Source organism: Syngnathus floridae, chromosome 21, assembly GCF_059516105.1.
Source record: "Syngnathus floridae isolate MCC-2025c chromosome 21, RoL_Sflo_1.0, whole genome shotgun sequence".
Classification (NCBI taxonomy): domain Eukaryota; kingdom Metazoa; phylum Chordata; class Actinopteri; order Syngnathiformes; family Syngnathidae; genus Syngnathus; species Syngnathus floridae.
The window spans coordinates 6,951,808-6,973,480 of record NC_142433.1 but is presented as its reverse complement, the minus strand read 5'-3'; the positions used below and the strand labels follow the sequence as shown (position 1 = coordinate 6,973,480).

Genomic DNA, 21,673 nt, shown 5'->3' with positions numbered 1-21,673 from the left:
AGCTTTTGTTTTGAAAAGACATCTCGCGCTGTTCTGCGTGTCCTCGGCTTCCTTTTACCGTAAAGTCTATAATTAGGGCAAACTTTATTTTAAAGAACGGCTGGCTTGACCACGAGAAAACGAAAGACGACTGGCTAGACCGCAGTGTCTTATGGGCTGTCTTATGGGCAGGGATCCAGCGATATCCTCATGAATATGAAGAGGTCGAAGGTTTAAAGGTCCCTTGAGATTTCTTTTAGTCACTGTGTATGGGCTTGCGCACAACCGGTAAGTTGAAGATTTATTTGACTGGTATAAAACGGGACTCCCTCGCGAGCTTTTCCGTTCGACAACTTTGTCACTAGTAACACTTGTAAACGGGAAACTTTAAATGTCTCTCAAAAAAGGTTGGCTCCAGAGGATCTCAGAATTTATACAATCGAGGAAAAACTATTATTTAATGTTTCGGTTCTGCGACGTGCACGGGCAACTCAACCGCTACGCCTCAAGCAGTCAATACTCAAGAGCGTGTTTGTCTGTTAAGATCCAGGCAATATTTAACAGGCAGTCTTGTATCTGAACCTATTCAATGAACGAAAGTTCATGAAGTCGTTCATATTTTCATATTTTGGACGAACGTGAACTGAATGTAACGCATCTTTTTTTTTTTTTTTTTTTTTACGTTGCGCACCTTTGATCCGTGGACGTTCAAGAATGCCCGGTAGTGATGTGCATTTCAGTTCTTTTAAGTGAACTGAATCTTTACAATCAGTTCACTCAAAAGATTCGTTCAAACGAATCGTTCAACGAATTCGTCACCGTACCGCTGCGTAGCGGCTACTGCTGTCAATCAAACGGCGCGCACACGAAGCAAACCGCGATCGGACAAACGGCACATCAGTGGACAGTAGTAACAATGAAATGTATACACTCACTTTGTGTCAAAGACGCACGCGATCACAGCAACATACTCAGTGGATACCAGCAACTTTTAACTTACCGCTGCGCACAAGTGATAGTGTATAATGTCTCGACCCCGAATATAAGACGACCCCCACTTTTCCAGTCTTATTTTTAATGCAAAAAACATCGTCTTATATTCGGGCCAAGACAATAAATTGTATTCCCAATTATGAACCAACGAAACCTATTGAAGTAGGAACACATGCAGCTTCAGATAAGGGCTAATAAAAGAAAAATAATTGAAATAAATATTTGTTTATTCAGGTTTGTTCAATGAAGTATTGCAGTACACGTGGTGGAGTCCATGGATGGGACTTCCGAGACGTACTCTTTTCAGGTTTTGCTTCTGATGGCGGAATGTTTATGCCTGAGAGTATTCCCATTCTGAGTCCAGAAACTCTGAGGTGCTGGAGTAGACTTTCTTATCCCAAACTAGTGGTTGAAGTAGCCGCAATTTTCATTCCCTCTCATCTAATTCCCAGAGAGGATCTCCAAGGTGAGCTGACTATCAAAGGAGAAATAGGACTACAGCATTTGAAATATTTGTCAAATTTTGAACTTACAAAAACATTTTGTCGCTGTCACAGATCTTGTGCACACTGCTCTGTCTGGATTTGCCGTGCCGGAAGTGATCAGAACTGTCCAGCTGAAGGATGGCCTGTCAATCCTGGAGCTCTTCCATGGAGATACCCTGGCCTTTAAGGACCTGGCAATGACCTGCACTGTGCGCTTTCTGAACTATTTTCTGCAGAAGGAGAAACGCAGAGCTACTGTTCTTGTTGGTATGAAACTAGAAGCATAACTGATTTTTTTTTAATGTAAAATTTTTATTGGTGGCCTGTAGTGATCGTGGTCACTTGAACCTGCTCTCTTACCAGAATGTTTATCGCGTGATTGCCACGGGTGGGAATGGAGCAGGGCGGCCAAATGTAGCTTGGACCGGGGTTTATTGAGGGAAAAGGCAGTTGGATGGGTGGATGAGGGGGAACAGACAACGAACAAACTAACATAACGACCTAACAAAACAACAACGGGGCCGGCTAACAGAACCGAAACTGACAGACAAAGACGTGAGACGAGGACAATCCGGCAGAGAGTGACTCGCAGACAGGACTTAAATACAAGACATGCAACGAGAGGCAGGTGACTGTGATCAGTACATTGATTGTGAGGTAACACAGGAGGGGAGGGGCGAGTACACCGAGACGCCAACGCAAACTATGACAATATGTACACTCAATGAAATGACCGGTCGTGACAATGATGTCTCTCCACCGGCATTCTAACATAGGTACATCAGGGGATACAGGTGGCTCAGCCATCCAGAGTGCAAAAGGCCTCTCTGGCTTGGATGTGGTGGTGATTTACCCTCAAGGACGCGTTACTCCTGTCCAGGAGAAGCAAATGATTACTTGCATGGAAGATAACATCCATGTCTTTGCAGGTGAACACAACACACTACTATCAGTGTTTGGCCTTGAGTCTTGACTAACACATTTAAAAAAGAATACAGTCCCCTTAATAGTGGGCCTGAAAGTAAATACATCGATGCTAGCTCTTTTTATGGAACAAGAAGTATTGTGACATGGGTGTGACCAGGGCTGTCTGAATCTATTCTTTGCCAACCATTGAACTGGCTTTGTTGAACTATTAATCGCTGTCTCATTTTCATATTTTAATTGCAAAAAAAAAGAAGTTCTGCTGTCTTTGCCTAGCGGCTGTGAGTGTATAGTTCACATTCTGATTTCATTGAATGCATTGTGTGTTTTCAAAGCGGACGGCTCTTCTGATGATATCGACCAGCCTCTCCGTCATTTATTTGCCGATGAGGAACTGGTCAAATATCATGGCCTCATGAGCCTTAACTCGGTGAACTGGTCTCGTATCATGATCCAGCTGGCGCATTTCATCTTTGCATACGTCCAGCTAAGTGATATGGAGCAGATTGAGGCTCACAAACCACTGCCTGAACTGGAGGTGGTGGTGCCCACTGGGGGAGCAGGTAACATTGCAGGTAGGCTGATGACTCGCAATACAATGCAAAGTAAAATGTCACAATTTTGACATACAGCTGCTTTGCGATTACAAATATTAAAGCTGATAAACCCACAGTGGTGAGGGAAAAAGAAGAACACATTGGAACAAAGGCAAATTATTTATTAATTACGGACTCATTTTTTTCAACATGCTCTAGTGGTTCAACATATTCATGGTATTGGTTTGGCCACTAAACAGAAAGTTAATCCTGCTTTGTTAGATTGTTAGATGTAACTTTTTGTATACAATAACACATACACACACACACACACACACACACATACATACATGCACACACTCATGTCTCGCTTGTTTTGTCCATCTCTGTCACAGCTGGCTTTATTGTCAAGAAGATGGGGTTACCCCTGAAGCTTGTGGCCATGGTGAATGCCAATGACATTGTTCATAGGACAGTAAGCTCTGGAGACTTTACCATGGCAACTAATGTGACACAGACACTGGCTCCTGCCATTGACATCCAGGTACTGCCAACAGTGCAATGCTAAAAAAAATTGTAATTGCACGATTATCAGCTGACATTGTCACATACTGGTTGCAGGTAGTACATAAGCAGTGTAAATGTCTTTTAATAATTGAAATTGTGTATTATTTAGGACCCTTATAACATGGAGCGAGTATTCTGGCTGCTTCTGGAAAGAGACTATGCTTTGGTGAAGAAGATTATGAACGAGTTTCAACATTTACACAAATATACTCTGCTTGAAAAGCACCACAAATTGGTACCGACTATGGAGACTTCCTGCACCTAACACACGATATCCAGACTATTGAACATTCTTTTCATACTTTTACCAAGCGGTCTTTTCTTGTCCTTTTTCCTCATGTACTTTGTAGCTATCCTCTACTTTGTCAAGTGGAACAGTAAATGATGACGGCATCTTAGAGACGATGAGGAGATGTTGGGAAGAAAATCAGTATGTGCTGTGTCCTCACACTGCAGTGGCTACATGGCATCACTACCATTGTCCCCACGATCCTGGTGTTAAAAGGTTATGTGGTTATTGTATATTCATACTCACAAGACAAGCATTAGTCCAAATAACTGTCATTATTTCAAAGATTTCAAATGTATGCAATCTCAAAGACCGAGAAGAAGTATACTGTATGCTTTGCTCAACCAAAAGCTATTTTTACCTTCCACTACAAAAATCTCACCCAACATCTCAAACTCCTCTTTTTCAGGTGTTACCTTGCCACAGCATCCCCAGCCAAGTTTCATGCAGCAATACAGAGAGCCGGGTTGAAAATTGACCTACCTGAAGCAGTCAAGGCTTTGGACAAATTACCCTGGCGTTACCAGAACCTGGAACGCACCTCGAACTGGTCTAAAAACTGGGAGCAGAGACTGAGAATGACAATTCAGTCTGTGAGTTTGGCCAGGAAAAATCGAGTGGCTTATTACAGCTGAATTTAAGAGTTCAACACAAATGAGCCGAGTTTTGGAGATTTTATTTGGCAATCACGATACATGCTTTCCAATACGCGATTGATTTTTTTAAATATGATTTGTTTTTTTCTTCCGTCACACCTGTCATCTGCCGTGCCAGAGACGCTCTGTATCAGAGAAATACAGGCAATTGCAATATTTCTGGGTCCTCCAATGTCTCAGAAAAACAGTCAATTGATGATTATCTTCATGCCCATGCCTAAGAATGCATCAAATGATACTGTAGACAGCATTGTTTCAACTGTTTCTCTCTCTTCTGTTTCGATATACGAAAACAAATACTTTAAAATTAAAATTCCCAAAAGTGTCAATGTTTTTAATGGTGAAATTGTGAATTTGACAAAAAGCAAAAACCTGATACTCTCGCCAGTAACAGTAACACAAAGTCACCCGAGGAGGCTATAAAGAGGAAGTGCAAAGTGTACAACTGCAGTGCACAGATATGGAGGGCCTCAAGACTAGGTCTGTACTGGGTGACTAAATACTACTGTCAGACAGTAACATCATGCTCGTGTGTTGGAGCGTATTTTGGTCGGAGGGTAACGCCCATCCCACATTTAGGCTGGCGCCCATCTTACGCCGAGTGCCATTATCCAGACCAGAATACATTGGATTGATAGTGTAATTGCTTTTCTGAACTTGATCTGCATGTTCAAACGGACTGTCACGCAGCAGGATAAGTCCCAGCCGCATTCAAGAACCCCATTTGCCCCTGGAATAAAAATAAATGTACTGTACAGCAATTGCAAGTCGGTGAGCGTGGAACTGCTGAAGGTAGCATCTGGAATGATGAATGCTATTTGCCCTATATCCGAGTAAATTTCGCTTCTCCTTTTGTGTGGACATAATTCATTCATGTAACAATTAAATGTATGTTTTGAATTCAAAACTTTAATCAAAATTCCGCCGACCCAAACGTGTTTACAGGTTTTTCTAGAGATCAGGAACAATGAAACATTTGTAGTTGCTGGTGTTATGTATCGCCCTCCGGGCTCTCCTTTAAATACCTTTTGTTCCAAGTTGAATGATCGCTTGAATGATCTGAAAAAAGACTGCATCCTCCTTGGTGATTTCAACATTGATATATCCAAGGAAGATGGAGATAAACAAGACTTTATTCACACTATTCACTCCTCCTCTTTCTTCCCCACTATTAATCGCTTCACTCGTGTGACCAAGTCATCAAAAACAATCATTGATCATTTTACAACAAACATACAAACTACTAAACTGTCAGCAGGAGTTTTACAGATTGATGTTACAGATCATTTTCCCATTATATTATTATGGGGCTCACGTAAGCGTTCTTCACCTCTAATCACGAGAAGAAATACTAAAATTGTAAATGGAAGAACATTACAACATCCTGCTGTACATTTACAAACTAAGTCCTGGGCTCCAGTTTATTCTTCTCGGAATTTGAATGTAGCATTTGACCGTTTACTCGAGACTATTCAAGATTCAGTGAACATCACCATTCCTTTAAAGTGCAGTACTACTCTCCAGAGCCCCTGGATAAAACAGGGAATCCTAAAATCCATCAGACGTAAAACTAGTCTGTACAAACACTACTTGAAAAATCCAACTAGTCTTGATAAAGACAAATATATATCCTGTAAAAATACACTTACACACGTCATAAGGAAAAGCAAAAAACACTACTACATACAGCTCTTACAGGCATCGAAGGGGGACAGCAAAGAGACCTGGAGGGTGCTAGATGAAATCTTAAACAGGAGGCAAAAAATTACCACGTTCCCTGATATTGATGACACAACTGCCAATCTAGCACAAAATTACAACGTCTATTTCACCTCAATAGGTCTAAACCTCAGTAAAAAAATGAGCCAACCACAAGAATTATCCTTTAAACAGTTTCTCACTGGTAATTACGCTCATTCCTTCTATATGGCACCAACTGATGTTACTGAACTTTTTAAGTTAATCTCTAACTTAAAGAGTTCACATACTGTTGGTGTTGATGGACTAGCTAGCAAAATGGTAAAATTGTGTACATTATTGTAGAGCCTTTGGCCCATTGTATTAATCTTTCCCTGCCTACTGGGACTGTACTCAAAAAGTTAAAAATCTCCAAGGTCATCCCAATTTTTAAAACAGGAGACAAAAGAGACTTCTTGTTCCTTCCCAGTATGGTTTCAGAAAAAAAAAAAAAAAAAAAAAAAAGAGTACGACATCTATGGCAATGATTGATCTTATCGAAAAGATTCATGACTGCTTTGAGGAGGGGAAATATGGTATTGGTATTTCCTTGGACTTATCAAAGGCTTTTGATACCATTTATTTTAATATTTTACTACATGAATGACAACATTATGGTATAAGAGGTATTGCATTGGACTGGTTCAGAAGGTACTTGGACAACAGAGAACAATATGTTTATGTAATGGACAATAATTCCTCTTGCAAGCCAAAAACCTGCGGTGTCCCCCAGGGATCCATTTTGGCTCACAACAGACAAACAAGTAAACAAGTATAACAAAAGCGTGCTGAATAAATAAAGAATAAATAACACAACAAATAAATAAATAAATAAATAAATAAGAGGAGCAAAAAAAAGGAGCAAGTGAGCGTATAGCAGACATTCCAGAAAATAGCGGAAGAGTGCCGCACGCTACGCAGAAGGGGGTAGCGAGTTCAGGGTCCTAACAGCCTGGAGAAAGAAGCTGTTGGCGAGTCTGGTGGTGCGGGAGCGCAGGCTCCTGTACCTCTTCCCAGAGGGCAGAAGGTCAAACAAAGAGTGAGCTGGGTGACTCACATCACTCGCAATCGTGGTTGCCTTGCGGGCGAGATGGGAGGTGTAAATGTCCTTCAGGGAGGGGAGCAAAGCACCAATAATCTTACCAGCCGTATTCACTATGCGCTGCAGGGCCTTCAAGTTCTGTTCAGTGCAGCTACCACCCCAGACAGCGATGCAACTGGTGAGGACGCTCTCAATGGTGCCACGGTAGAAGGTCGACAGGACTGCCTGAGGAGCACATGCACGCCTGAGCTTCCGCAGGAAGTACAGGCGGCGCTGAGCTTTCTTTGCCAGTGACGAGGTGTTTGCGGACCAGGAGAGGTCCTCACTGATGTGCACCCCCAGGAACTTGGTGCAGCTCACCCTCTCCACCACAGCACCGTCGATGATCAGCGGCAGGTGTGTTGTGTGACCCTTCCGGAAGTCAACAATGATTTCCTTGGTCTTGTCTACGTTCAGCAGGAGCTTGTTGTCCCTGCACCACGTGGTCAGAAGGTCAATTTCCGACCTGTACCGAGTCTCGTCGCCCTTCGTGATGAGACCCACCAGAGTCGTGTCGTCAGCAAACTTCACTATGCGGTTGTCGCTGTAGGTCGCAGTGCAGTCATGCGTCGGCAGGGTGAAGAGCAATGGACTGAGCACGCAGCCCTGGGGGGCCCCTGTGCTCAGCGTGATACTGGCGGAGATTTTGTCGCTAACCCGCACCACCTGAGGCCTCTGACAGAGGAAGTCCAGTACCCAGTTGCAGAGGGAGGTACTGAGGCCCAGCTCGTCGAGTTTGCAGATGAGTCGCTGCGGCACAATGGTGTTGAAGGCAGAGCTGAAGTCCACAAACAGCAATCTCACATATGAGTCCTTTCTCTCCAGGTGGGTGAGGGCCGAGTGGAGGGCAGAGCAGATGGCATCCTCAGAGGACCGCTTGGCACGGTACGCAAACTGGAAAGGGTCAATGGTGGGGGGGAGAATGGACTTGATGTGCTCCATGACAAGCCGCTCAAAGCACTTCATGATGATGGGCGTCAGTGCCACGGGGCGGTAGTCATTGAAGCAGGACGGTGCAGGTTTCTTCGGCACAGGAACGATGGTGGGAGCCTTGAAACACGAGGGGACGATGGCCTGCTGCAGGGAAACGTTAAACGTACACCCAACAGCTCCCCAGCGCAGTCCTTCAGCGCTCGACCCGGGATGTTGTCAAGGCCCGCCGCCTTACGGGTGTCAATAGCGGCAAGCGCCCTCCTCACTCCGTCGGCAGAGAGGCGCAGGGGCTGCTCCAAGTCCATGTCTTCCCATGGCCAGTTCGTATCCATTGTTGTTGTTTCCCACCTTGGCATTCGTGTCGCCCATGAGTAAGGTTAGGTCTTTTTCCTTCCTGGACTGGAGTAGATGTTGTAGTTGGTTATAGAAATGATCCTTCATTTCCTCCTCTGCATTGTTGGTAGGTGCATAGCACTGTATGATTTGAAGGTTGATTCTTTTATGGGTGGTTTGGAATTTTGCAGTGATAATTCTTGAGCTGATGGGCTCCCAACTGATGAGGGCCTGTTGCGCTTTTTTGGAGAGCATGAGCGCCACTCCTTCTGTGTGTGGTGCTGCTTCCTCTGCATGTCCAGAGTAGAGAATGTACTCACCACTGGCTAGTTTGACTTCACCTGTCTGGGTCCATCTGGTTTCGCACAGGCCAAGAATGGAAACCTTGTATCTTCTCATCTCTCCAGCAATGAATTTCCCTGCTGCGAACATGGTCCTGATGTTGCTACGTTGGTGGGTTTCCTAGGGGATAGCAGATTCCACCGCACCCTCTCCAAATGGTTTTCAGTATGCGGCTTCATTTCCTCTTCAGCTTGTATGCTTGAAGAGTCTACATCTCCTTTTTCTTCATCAATGTTTCTGTAATCGTTTTTAAGTCCACTACACGGGTGATTGGCCCATGAGCTTTACCATTGCCCTATTTGCCAGCTTGACCTGTTACCACCTCTCACGACGGGGTCGTTAGGGTTGGATTTTGAGAGGCAATACATAGTAGTAAGTAAATAAATCAATAAAGAATGCTCGAAAAGGCGTAGGAGGAAGCATAGCTTTTTAGATTCCTACCCCTTTCTCACTTTATCCATTCAACCAACGATTCAACATATACTGCAATTCTACAACAGAACACAAGTAGACACACTTTCACACTTATTGTTCTGTTTCATTTTTACTTGTGTGTAGCCCTTTGGCAATTTTAGCCTTTGTACCCGCTGTTAGGATAGGGATTTTAGTTATTGATCTGACTCCAAATTGCGATCAACACTTAACACATAAATTGCTATGTCCTAATCCACACACTGGCGCACCTAACAATTTTGCGAGTTCGTTCTGTCAAAGAGAAGACCAGTAGCTCAATCAGACCAAATTTACCAATTGTTTATTCCTGACAAAGCGCACTAATACAGGCCTGGGTCCCGGGTCCCTCACACTAAAGCTCGTGCGTTTTTGTGACCACCAAAAGACGACACATTCTTCCGGGTTGCCCAGTTTTGAAGAAACACAATATGAATATTAAAGCATGCAAAACATTGTGAGATGATTGGTCGATGGCCATCTCCTCCCCGTCCAGGTGTTGCTGAGGTCAGGGGGTTGGGTTTTCCCCGCGAAGCCCGGCCACATAGACGTGCTGTTGTTCTCGTTTCTCACCGACCTTGAGGTGTTCTCGTCCGGTACTCCCTATCTGGGCCTATTCCACAACACTTAGAAGAAAACAAGTTCATGCAGTTTGCCTGCACATTCTTCGCCACCCACCAATCCACACGAGCACTCCAATACTAGATATTAATATGATTATAAGTTTAACGCAACCTTAAAAAATACGTTTGCAAACTCCCGAAAGCACATTTCCCTTTAGTTTAAAAAGAGAAGTTGGAACCATTTTGTCCAAATGGAACGCGGCGGCCACGAGCCACGACCAGACGTTAGTTAGCCACCTAGCAGGTTAGCATAGCCGGTCTTTCATGTTCGATGTGCGAAATATCCGGTGATGTATCAAAGGATCCCTGTGTTGTGATTGGCCTTTTTTTTTTTTTTTTTTTTTTTTTGAAGTATGCCTCGATGATAACTCCGATCATAACGGATAGACATCATTTCGGAAGTCAGAAACTCATCGAACAGACGCACAAAAATTCACCAACGCCGATTTAAAGATGATGTAAAACCGTCAAAAACAGGTAGGGAAAAGTTTTAGATCCACATAACTTCAATGAAGAAACGTTTTCGCATTATTAACTTTTCTGAAACTTATTGGAACGTGCACAAACTTGAAGACACAATTAAAATTCGGGACGGAAAACCTCAACTGAAAACTAAAATGTTTAATTTAGTTTTTATTTCCAGATGTTTAATGAGGAATTGCAGCCAGATCTGAATGAAGATTAAAGTATGGACAAGTCATGCAAACTGGATTTTGAGGAGAATCATGCAGGAGAACATGAAAAATGGAATAGTTACATGTTTCCCATATAACAATGAATAACCTTTTTTTTTCCTTCTTTTGCAGATTCTGGATGCGCACTTGGTGGAACCTTGGTGCCACCTGCCTGATCGAGTAATGTAAGTAACAAATGTGTATCATGTTTCTATCGTCAACATTTCTGCATCCTAACGTACGTGTTTTTCTGTAGCCTTGGACACGTGTCCAAAAACATACCACCACCGGGATGTTACCCGCTGACTCTGATTTCACCACCAACACCCCAAAAAGCACGGTAAATCCTCAGTTTCTGCAAAATGTATTCCTTTGAATGCACACACGATGGTGGTGACATGCGTTTGCTTGTGCTTTTGATTTTCCAACTGGACAAAAGAACCCCAGACTCCGTCCAAGCCCTATATCAAATAACCACCGAACGCATTCATGTTATTTATGAAGGAGCAGCGGCCTTTTGTCAAAGCTCAACTTGAAAATTCAATTGGAGAGCGAAAAGACAGCGCATCCGTTAATAAAATCTTGGGGCAGATGGTGAGTACGATGCGCACGCATTCACGCGCGCATGTCTTTTTTTTACACTTTCTCATTAAATCCTCAGTGGAAGTCGCTCACGCAGGACGAGCAGTTAAAGTACTTCAATGAATCGGCTCGCCTAAACCAGATCCACGCCAGCTTGTCGGGATAACTATGTGAGTTAGAATCCATCTGAATTAAAAAAAAAAAAAAAAGTGTTTTTGTGTGAAATGACATGATTTTGTGTTTTGTGCAGGGTCAAAAGAAAACGAGAGTGTGGTGCAATACTAAAAAATCTGAACGCACCAATGTCCAACCGCATGGTTCTTTCATGGGCAATAATAATACAGGTACGTCTTGGAAAATGTTTCTTTAAATTTTTTGAACTGATCATCTCACCGAGGGTGTCAATCCAAACTGAGCATTCTATTTTGTGAAGGAAGACTCGCAGTGAATCTGACACAACTCAGGTTTTTCATGTGGCCCCTTGTAAAAATTAATTGCCCACCCCTGTGTTAACCTGATTTAACATTTCTAGCGTTACTGACAATAAAAAAAACACCCATCAAAAGATTTTTAACGAGTGCCATGAATTTATATTTTGGATTTATAACATATTGAATATCTAATATCATGTTTGACAGTGTTTATGAAAGTTTGTAACTTTTACTGAAAATGCAGTCACGTTAAGTGCATCCGTCCTGGCTCTGAAAATGGCGACTCTCGAAGGCCCGCCGAGAAGACTCCCCATATCATGATGGACAGTGAACCTACAAATTATTATTTTTTTTATATCTCTTTAGTGGGTCTAAAAAGAGAAGTTGATACCATTATGTCCAAATAGAAGGCGGCCACGAGCCACGTCCAGACGTTAGTTAGCGACCGAGCAGGTTAGCATAGCTGCTCTTCCATGTTTGATGTGCGTAATATCCGGTGATGTATCAAAGGAGATCCCTGTGTTGTGATTGGCTGATGAGGAGGGCTTTTTTTTTAAATTATGCCCATGGTTCTTTCATGGGCAATAATAATACAGGTACGTCTTGGAAAATATTTCTTTAAATTTTTTGAACTGATCATATCACCGAGGGTGTCAATCCAAACTGAGCATTCTATTTTGTGAAGGACGACTCGCAGTGAATCTCATCTCGGGAGTGACTGGCGTTTTTGTGTTTGCAGTGCATGTACCAGACATCCCCGCACCGGCGCCCTCCTCTGTCACTTTCAGCGACTTTGAGGCACCCAAAGCGGACCTGCGTGGCCACTTAGCAGTGCCGAGGCAGCCCTTTTTGCCGTATACAAGCATTTGGCAGGCAGGGCCAAATGAGGAGCCTGGCTGCACCATCAGTCAGGGTTTTGACTTGCCTCCATCTTCATCCTCATGCATCGACCTGACAACCTCCGGCCTATTTGAGGAGTTGGAGGAGCTCGACATGTCTTCTAGCTCCTTCTGGGCTTCACCCTGGTCTAGCTATAGCTTGCATGAGGACGAGGACAACCTGACCTCCAACTTATATAAGGAGGTGGCCGAAGTGACCTCGGACTGCTTTTCAGGTTCACCCTCAGAAACGAGCAGCCTTCCTGAGGATGAGGAGGATCTGACCTCTGCCCTTTTAAGGCATCCGTTAATAAAATCTTGGGGCAGATGGTAAGTACGATGCGCAAGCATTCACGCGCGCATGTCTTTTTTTTGTTGTTGTTGTTTTTGACACTTTCTCATTAAATCCTCAGTGGAAGTCGCTCACACAGGACCAACGGGAAAAGTACTTTAATGAATCGGATCGGCTCAGCCAGATCCATGCCAGCTTGCACCCGGATTGGTCCTGTTGAGATAACTCTGTGAGTTAGAATCCATCGGAAAAAAAAGTGTTTTTGTGTGAAATGACATGATTTTGTGTTTTGTGCAAGGTCAAAAGAAAAAGAGGGTGTGGTCCAGTACCAAAAAATCCAAACGCACCAATAATGTCCAACCGCATGCTTCTTTGATGGGCAATAATAATACAGGTACGTCTCCGAAAATGTTTCTTTGAATTTTTTAAACTGATCACCTGACAGAGCGTGTCAATCCAAACCGACCATTCTGTTTAGAGTCGCAGTGAATCTCATCTCGGGAGTGACCGGCGCTTTTGTGTTTGCAGTGCGTCTACCTGACATCCCCGCACCGGCACCCCCCTCTGTCGCTTTCAGCCACTTTGAGGCACCCAAAGCCGACCTGACTGGCCACTTGGCGGTGCCGAGGCAGCTGTCCTTGCCAAATACGAGCATTTGGCGGCAGGCTGGGCCTAATGAGGACCCTGGCTGCACCATCGGTCGGGGTTTTGAGTTGCCTCCGTCTTCGTCCTCATCCTCGTGCATCGGCAGCCTGTATGAGAACGACCTGACGACCTCCGGCCTTTTTAAGGAGTTGGAGGAGCTGGAGATGTCCACGAGCTGCTTCTGGGATTCAGCCTTGTGTAGCAGTAGCTTGCATGAGGACGAGGACGACCTGACCTCCGGCCTGTTGAAGGAGTTGGTCCAGGTGACCTCGGACTGCTTTTCGATTCCACCCTCAGAGACCAGCAGCCTTCATGAGGACGAGGAGGATAATCTGACCTCTGCCCTTTTTACGCAGCTGGTCGCTTTGGAGGCAGCTGAGGCGTCCTCAGCCTCCTTTTTGTCTTCCTACCTACCTCATGTAGGGCATTGAAACAGAGACACAATGAATTGATTCTTTTTATAAATGTTTTGATATACATGATAGATTTCTTCTTTTTAACTGCTTCTATATAATCTACTAACTGTTCCCTTTTAACTCTTTTAATGGCCGATTGGTCTCACTTTATTCTTAATATTTTACAATTGCAATTTACAGTTGCTTTACAAAAGTTGTTTTATCGGTTTGATCTATTTTTAAAATGAATTTTATTCTGTGTAAATTTCCCTTAAACACAAATGCACTTGATTTTAAGATACCAAATGCGAACTGTACATTTTCAATTTTTATTGATTAAAACACTTGTTATAAAAATGACCTTGTCATCTATTTTCAAAAAATGTTTGTCAAACTTTTTTTTAACACGCAGGCACGCTACGACTTGACGGTAGATGATCAACATATGTCACATTTGATGGGGACACGATCCCAACCTTTTCTACAGAACATCTAATCGTTGTACTCATTTTTTCTTCCATCATTACCCTTAAATTTCAACAATCGATTTCTTATAAAGGTAATATAAGAGTGAACTTATCAAAATACTACTTTACCTACAATTCTTCACAGATCCTATTCATATAAAATCTGCAAGAAACCTAGGTGATTCCTAACCAAATGTTTCTAACTTATTGAAATTGTTTTTAAACCTTTGAAATTTTCAAAGATATTGATGTACTTTCAAACTTGTCCAGCCACAATTTGTACTGTACCATTTTCATGGGTTCTTTTTAAACTACGATGCATTTTCACCAAGTATCTTTTTTCAGAATTTTGCATTTTATACTTGGTGTATGCATTTGATATTTTCACTGCTTACATTTTCAGGACATTGATCTATTTACAAGCGGGGCAGTAGCGTTACAATCAGGTCTGCCAACAGAAAGTGCTACTTTGGAATCTGCTGCTTTTACTGCCAATTCAAAAGTTTTCAAGAAGAACTTACTTTATAGAGAAATGGTAAGTCTCAATTGCACATATGGCATTCATTTGTTTGTTTTCAACTTTGTTTTACCCATGACTAAAATATAAAAAAAACTATCGAGATGATTATTTGAAGGCCAAGACCTAGATAATGTATTTATGCATTTCATAAATACTAGTACATGTAATCACCATGTTGCATAATAAATATAACCCATTACTCTGTCACACATTTGGAACCTTCCATAACTTATATGTAAATATTCATGCTATCTGTTTTGTGTTATAGGTTTGTCACACTGGCTGCCAAACAGACCCTGTTCAAGTACTCCCTATTCAAGAACAGATAGTTTTGCATGGAGCCTGGAGCAACAGTGAACATTTCAAAACTGGCAGTGTCACGGATCGGATGGAGCAGGGCGACCAAATGCAGCTGCGACCTTGTTTCAGCAAAACAAACTAATAGACTCGGCAAACTGACATGACTTAACGAAATAACAAAAGGACTAACCGACAGGAACCAAAAGACAGCAAGACAACAACAACACACACACAATGATCCGACGGGGAGTGCGGGGCAGACAGGACTTATATACACAACAGGTAACAAAAGGCAGGCGAGAATAATCAAACTAATCATGGGCACACAGGAGGGGAGGGGCGAGCACACAGAAACCAAGACAGAGACACATAGTAACACGGCTGGGGACGAGACGTGACAGGCAGATCCTGAAACAGTCCACAAGGACCATAGGTACATTAAACCACCTTCACCAGTTCAACTTGATAGGTCAGGCACTGGACCTTGTCCAATTACATCCACCCCTGTAAAAGGCAGGCCTATGAATGCAGGGGATGGATAATGAGCTGCTGCCCCCCCCATCCCTGCAACCTCACAACATAATCTAGCTCAGTGGTCGGCAAATAGGGGCCTGCAGGCCAAATCTATTCTGTCTGGCCAGCGAGATGATGTTAATATGATGTATTAAAAATTGTTTTTTTCAACCCCATATTTAAAAAAAAAAAAAAAAAAAGGGCATACAACAATCCCATCAAATTTGAAACATTTATTGAGGTATGATAGTTTTTAGTGACGACAACAACAGGTGGAACATCCTGTTTCAGTTATCCATGACGTACAGGTCGGAAAGGTAGTGACACGCAAGTGCGCGTAATCTTGTGCAAAAAAACCCCAAAGTGTCCTGTCTCCCTCCTCCAGTGGGCAAGGTAAAAAGTAATCTATATTTAGTTAAGTTAACAACATAACAAGGTCTGTTCAAATGTGAAATGGCCCACTTAAAATAAAACACAAAGAAAGAAGTGAACGTGAAAGCCCGATTGAAAGAAAAGATGAATGCACATTGGCCGCGTGGGAGAAGGATCTGCACTGCACCTGAACAAATAGAAATTTAAATAAGATCAAACCAAATATAACCGGCATTTTTTAAAAAGGCCAGTAGGCTACTCACTTAATGGGAAAAGCGGCTCCTCAATTTTGTGGATGTCGGGCGACAGGGATGTCACTTTTGTCCTCAAGCAGTTCTCCAGGCTTGCGTTGGTCAGACGGTTCCTCTCGTGTGTTTTGATTGCAGTCATTGATGAAAAGCTTGACTCACACATGTAGGTAGATGGAAACATGGTCAGCACATAAAGGGCAAGTTTCATGATCCCCATGTACTCTTCTGAGCATCAGATCCAGAAATCCTCCACGGACTGCGCACTAAAGGCATCGCGGACGAGGGAGCTTGACTGGAAATGGATTAGGTCCAACTGGAGCTCATGGTTCTTTTGGCCGGTGAGGAGAAATCGTCGCTTCGCGTGGACAATGGGTCACGGACAAAGCCAACAATTTCCCTTGGGACACAGTAGTCTTTGAACCGCGACTGAAAGTTGTCCCGTAGCTTGTCAAGGAATTCAGTCATAATTACTTTCACTCGCCCACTTCCCTGTGATTTTAATGTTGCAAACTGCAAGAGCCTTCCACTTGCTAGATCAGACTGGAACAACTCCAGCTTCCTTGTCAACAAATCCATCTTCTCGATCAGGTCCACAATGGTTTTCCCTCTCCCTTGTAGTTGAAGGTTCAGCTGGTTAAGATGGCCAAGAATATCTGTTCAAAACGCAACATTTCCCTTTCTAGAAAGGCCAAGTGGTCGTCAGAAGCACGCATCTTGGTCATTGGCAGGAAGGTTTTCACTTGCTCTAGTAGCGCACAGAAGCGCTCCATTGCCTTTCCTTTACTTAACCGCCGCACGTCATCGTGAAGCACCAGATCCTCGTAGCAGGCCTCTGACTCAGCAACAAGTTGGCGAAAAAGACGGCTTGATGCTGAGTGCTTGATGCACCCCGGACAAAGTTCATGACTCGCATCACTTTGTCCATGACACTCTTCAACTCGCCACTGAGTCTGGCGCACAGGGCACTCTGGTGAATTAGGCAATGTAGTGCGTGCATTTGTGGTGCTGCGTTTTTCCTTCAATCGTAGATGCACATCTGACTGATATCAGTGTTGTCTGTACTCTCGTAATTGGCAACGGAAAAGTAGTACTCGTGATTGATCCGTGCACTTCGTCAGATAGGCGCTCTATGCTGAGAGCGGCGTTGGTTTCACAGAGGCAATCGCTCCATCCATGGACTTATCAGTAATCAGCTCCTCCAAAACAGCCACCGTCACTTCCTTAAAAACCTCTGCGTCCGTAAATGGTTTGTTGTGACGAGGAAGAACCCATGCTGCTTTAAGGGACGCGCACTTGTAACCCTCTGCTGCTCGGTGAGTGACCTGACAAGTATTTTGTTGCTGTGTGCGTATCCGGCCTCCGATGCTTTCATTGTATTCATTCGCACATCTGTCCCAGGAGGATAAGCTGTTTTGAACTGGCCATGTTTTGTCTCAAGGTGTCTTCTGATGTTATACTCTTTGCAAACCGCAACAGCCTCGTTGCAAATGAGACATGGAGGCTTGGCATTAATACATGCAGGCAGGATAAATGCATACCTCTGCTTCCATTCTTCTTTGTAGGTCATACATTCTGAATCAATTTTTCTTTTCAAGGCTTTCGACAACGACATTTTGCATCGATAACTAGTGTTGGAAAAATTGTATATATATGTTATCATGCGTTCTCTAATGAATACTTATTCATAATGTTACTGCTCAGTATGCTTGCTGCTTTGCCTTGCCTATTCTTATCTTGTGCAACAGAACAGAAGGATCGGAGACAAGGAATGAATTACGGCTGGGTCAGGGGCGAGATGACGGTTGTGTCAAACAAGATACTGCTGACATCTCAGCAGAAAAATGACATCCACCAGAACAGATCGTGAAAACAACACGTCAAACGATGCGTCATGAACCTTCTGATCTTCCTTAAAGAACGTCACTTTCTCTTTTTATCTCTCGGAATCCAAGAAAGTTATTGATTGCTTAAACTGTTATGCTGATATAGCCATATCTGCACGCAACACTTTGTGCATTACTTTTGTTTCTTTTCTTACGAGACGAAGCCCACGCTTCTCCCCATCCTTAGAGGCTAATCGTCTCACACTGTGGGTAGGGCGTTCCAAATAAAAAGAGCGAGAGTGTAAACAGATATTTAGTGTAGTCAGATTGTAGAAAGCAATCTGTATCGCACTCCTCGCGAGAAAAATCAATATTCTGCCTCACTTGTTTTTTGTCTGCTGATCCTTTTCTCTTATTCAGATATTCAGTTAGTACTTTGAACCTGACAACTAGCATAGCGATGTTCAGCTAATCATTCACACGTGATCCAAAAGAATGCTTGTATGAGTACGGCAGGTTGAGACGGACACGCAGCAGGCGGCATAAAAACAGCCAACATAAGCAAATAGACGTTTTTAATGGTATTAAATTAAATGCATTTTAAAAGTAAGATGATGTTTATTTTAATATAATATAATTGTTAGAGATTTGCTCACTCCAACTTATTTTGCAAGAACCACACGGGAGACAAGTAAGTCCTTTTAGACACCTGCAGGTGGAGAGTCCATTCATCGCTGTGCGTGCAGCGATGTTCGAATGGAGGTCTGAACTCTCTTTCCTGCAAGAGGATATTTATTAAGAGAAACAGAGTGGGGGTATGAGTGGGCTGAATAGAAAGCCCTTGTCCTCTAGTCTAAACATCTCAGGGGATGTTTTACGACCTTGTGATAAGGAGGACAAGGTAAGGTATTTATTACCTGTTGCATTCCAACATAATCCTATGATAAAGATAACCTGGAAAACCCTAACATCTCCCTCCTGTTTTATCATATGATTATGCCACCCCAAACAACAAAGACAAGTAAGAAAAAAAACATATATACGTATAATGAAGAAAGTAGAATAGTAAAAATAAAAACAACAAACAATGATAGCAACACTTTCCAGTGAAGATGAGGCATTACCTCAATACCCCAGATCAAACTTATTGTGTAAGCGAAAAACCTGCTGGCTAGATGTTATTAGCAGGAAAATTCTTACACAGCCCCTCTGCCTTAGGCGACCAGAATGCTATCAAATAAAAAATAAAAATAAAAACACAGAAACAGTACATCATTGTATCCATCACTTGCGAAGCATATTTGATGGTCAAATCAACAAGTTTCCGTAAAACATGCTCAACAGAACAGCATCTACGCAATCCACGTCTCATTATCATTATCACATCTGTCACGTCTAAGAAGTTGTATATGTGCTCGTGTTTTCGTCAGCTGATGATGTTCTAGTCTGTAGGTGAGGTCTGTCACACACACTGGCGCACACACTCGTGTCCAGTTGGCAGGCAGCATCGGACAACTCTTGTGACCACAAAACCACGATCCGTTCTGAACAGGCACGTGCACTCATAGGATGCAGGTGAGGCAGTGCCTCTGAACTTCTGGATGAAGTAGGTCCCGTCCGATGGTGCAGCCATGTTGGTAGTAGAGCCCCTACACCTTGAAAACGGCCCTCTCATCCTGGCACACAGCGGTGATGTCCAAAGCTCCCATCCAGTTTCCTCCTGGAGAGCAGTCGTCGTTAATGCATTTGTGGGTCCTGCTACCTCGGATGTAACATGTGTAATTCACTCCAGCTGGTCTCTCCGTGTAGGCCACTTGTGGTATTGTTCATCCTCTAACAGTCACATTGAGATTTGCCCAGAAGTGTTCATCATAGGCACCGTCTGCAAGTCCAGAGTGGGATGGGTCGGCATCACCGATTGTGACTGCTCGGCGTTGATATCCAACTCCTCCCATGGATGCCATACGTTTCGCTTCAGTGACATTCATTGCTCTGGCCTCCAAGCGACCTAGTGTGGAGGAAGAGGGGAGTTTCGAACACACATAACACCCCTCCCGTTTTTGTTTTATCCAAATCCGTTCAATCTCTGATTATAATGCTTTTCTCTGTAGCCCTACGTATTTTTCAATTTTTATTTTTATTTTTTTTATTTATCAAATCTCCTCAGTTCTGTCAAACTCAGTGCACAATGAACCTCCCTTCCACTTTGAACCAAGCTCCACCAAATTTGGTAACGCCGTAGCAAGGAGTGCGATTTGGTCGTCGGACACTCCAAGTCCATATCTTTTTGCCGCACGTCACCCTCTCAAGTTGGTGTTCTTTTGTTGTTGCTTCAGAGCGACCCCATCCATCACTCTTGAATGAGTCCATTGTTCAAACGAGTCAATTTTCATCATTTTGAGTTTGTTAGGTTACGGATTCTAGTTATTGGTCTGACTCCAAATTGCGATCAACACTTAACACATAAATTGCAATGTCCTAATCCACACACTGGCGCACCTAACAATTTTGCGAGTTCGTTCTGTCAAAGAGAAGACCAGTAGATCAATTAGACCAAATTTACCAATTATTTATTCCTGACAAAGCGCACTAATACAGGCCTGGGTCCCGGGTCCCTCACACTAAAACTCGTGCGTTTTTGTGACCACCAAAGACGACACTTTCTTCCGGGTTGCCCAGTTTTAAAGAAACACAATATGAATATTAAAGCATGCAAAATATTGTGAGATGATTGGTTGAGGGCCATCTCCTCCCCAGTCCAGGTGTCGCTGAGGTCAGACGGTTGAGTTTTCCCCTCGAAGGCCAGTCTCATAGACGTGCTGTTGTTCTCGATCCTCACCGACCTTGAGATTATCTCGTCCGGTACTCCCTGCCTGGGCCTATACACAACACTTCCAAGAAAACAAGTTCATGCAGTTTGCCTGCACATTCCTCGGCCCCCACCAATCCACACGAGCACTTCAATACTAGATATTAATATGATTATAAGTTTAACACAACCTTAAAATATGTTTGCAAACTCCCAAAAGCACATTTCCCTTTAAGTTCCTCCGCTTTTCACTGTCTTTTCTCGTCCCCGAGGATGTTGTCTGTCCTCCGGAGTGTACTTGTCCCCCTCCAAGCACAGAAGTCTTTTCTTGTCCTTCGCCAAAGGTCAAAGGTGCTTCAGAGCCAGGCACCATTTTGTGGTTGTTCACGGCTGCAGGCGAAGTCTCGGATTGGGTTTCAGGGACCCTGACACTGAGAATGACAGGCTGGGACGTCAAACTTGTAAGACTATCTCCAAATGTAGCTGCTTCCATCAATTTGCTGGTAACATTTGTTTACCAAACTTCAAATTCTTCTAATAACAGCGGTCTCGTTTTTATATTGTAAATCCTGCAACTCATCCTATTCTTTAACATATACAGCGGTTGTTGACAAAGTACACATATAAACATCATACTTTCATGGCAGTCCAGATCCGACACAGCAGATCATCCTGCAAAGGTCAAATTGATCTTTTAAATTGAAGGCATTCAGTGTTTTTGTTTTTGTTGAAACAAGCTCTACAAACAAAAAAATGTTTGTTTTGTTTTGAAAATGTTTTGAATATGAATCAA

The 21,673-nt window shown here is 43.2% G+C and overlaps 2 protein-coding genes and 1 long non-coding RNA gene across 3 annotated transcripts; all 3 read left to right on the top strand.

The window, feature by feature from the left end:
* The first annotated feature begins 81 nt into the window (after positions 1-81).
* thnsl2 (threonine synthase-like 2) lies at positions 82-4,763 on the top strand. The gene is made up of 9 exons (XM_088366074.1): positions 82-267; positions 1,207-1,438; positions 1,530-1,724; positions 2,234-2,386; positions 2,717-2,956; positions 3,313-3,461; positions 3,594-3,719; positions 3,835-3,989; positions 4,183-4,763. The coding sequence occupies exons 2-9, from the start codon at positions 1,216-1,218 to the stop codon at positions 4,406-4,408; spliced, it is 1,467 nt and encodes a 488-aa protein (XP_088222200.1). The 5' UTR covers positions 82-267; positions 1,207-1,215; the 3' UTR covers positions 4,409-4,763.
* Positions 4,764-9,947: 5,184 nt separating this feature from the next.
* On the top strand, positions 9,948-11,345 carry LOC148380356 (uncharacterized). The gene is made up of 5 exons (XR_015855070.1): positions 9,948-10,405; positions 10,735-10,787; positions 10,859-10,942; positions 11,042-11,196; positions 11,264-11,345. It is a non-coding gene; the product is annotated as an uncharacterized LOC148380356 (long non-coding RNA).
* Positions 11,346-13,011: 1,666 nt separating this feature from the next.
* Positions 13,012-14,117, top strand: LOC148380355 (uncharacterized). The gene is made up of 2 exons (XM_088365437.1): positions 13,012-13,179; positions 13,314-14,117. The coding sequence occupies exons 1-2, from the start codon at positions 13,062-13,064 to the stop codon at positions 13,859-13,861; spliced, it is 666 nt and encodes a 221-aa protein (XP_088221563.1). The 5' UTR covers positions 13,012-13,061; the 3' UTR covers positions 13,862-14,117.
* The last annotated feature ends 7,556 nt before the right edge of the window (positions 14,118-21,673 follow it).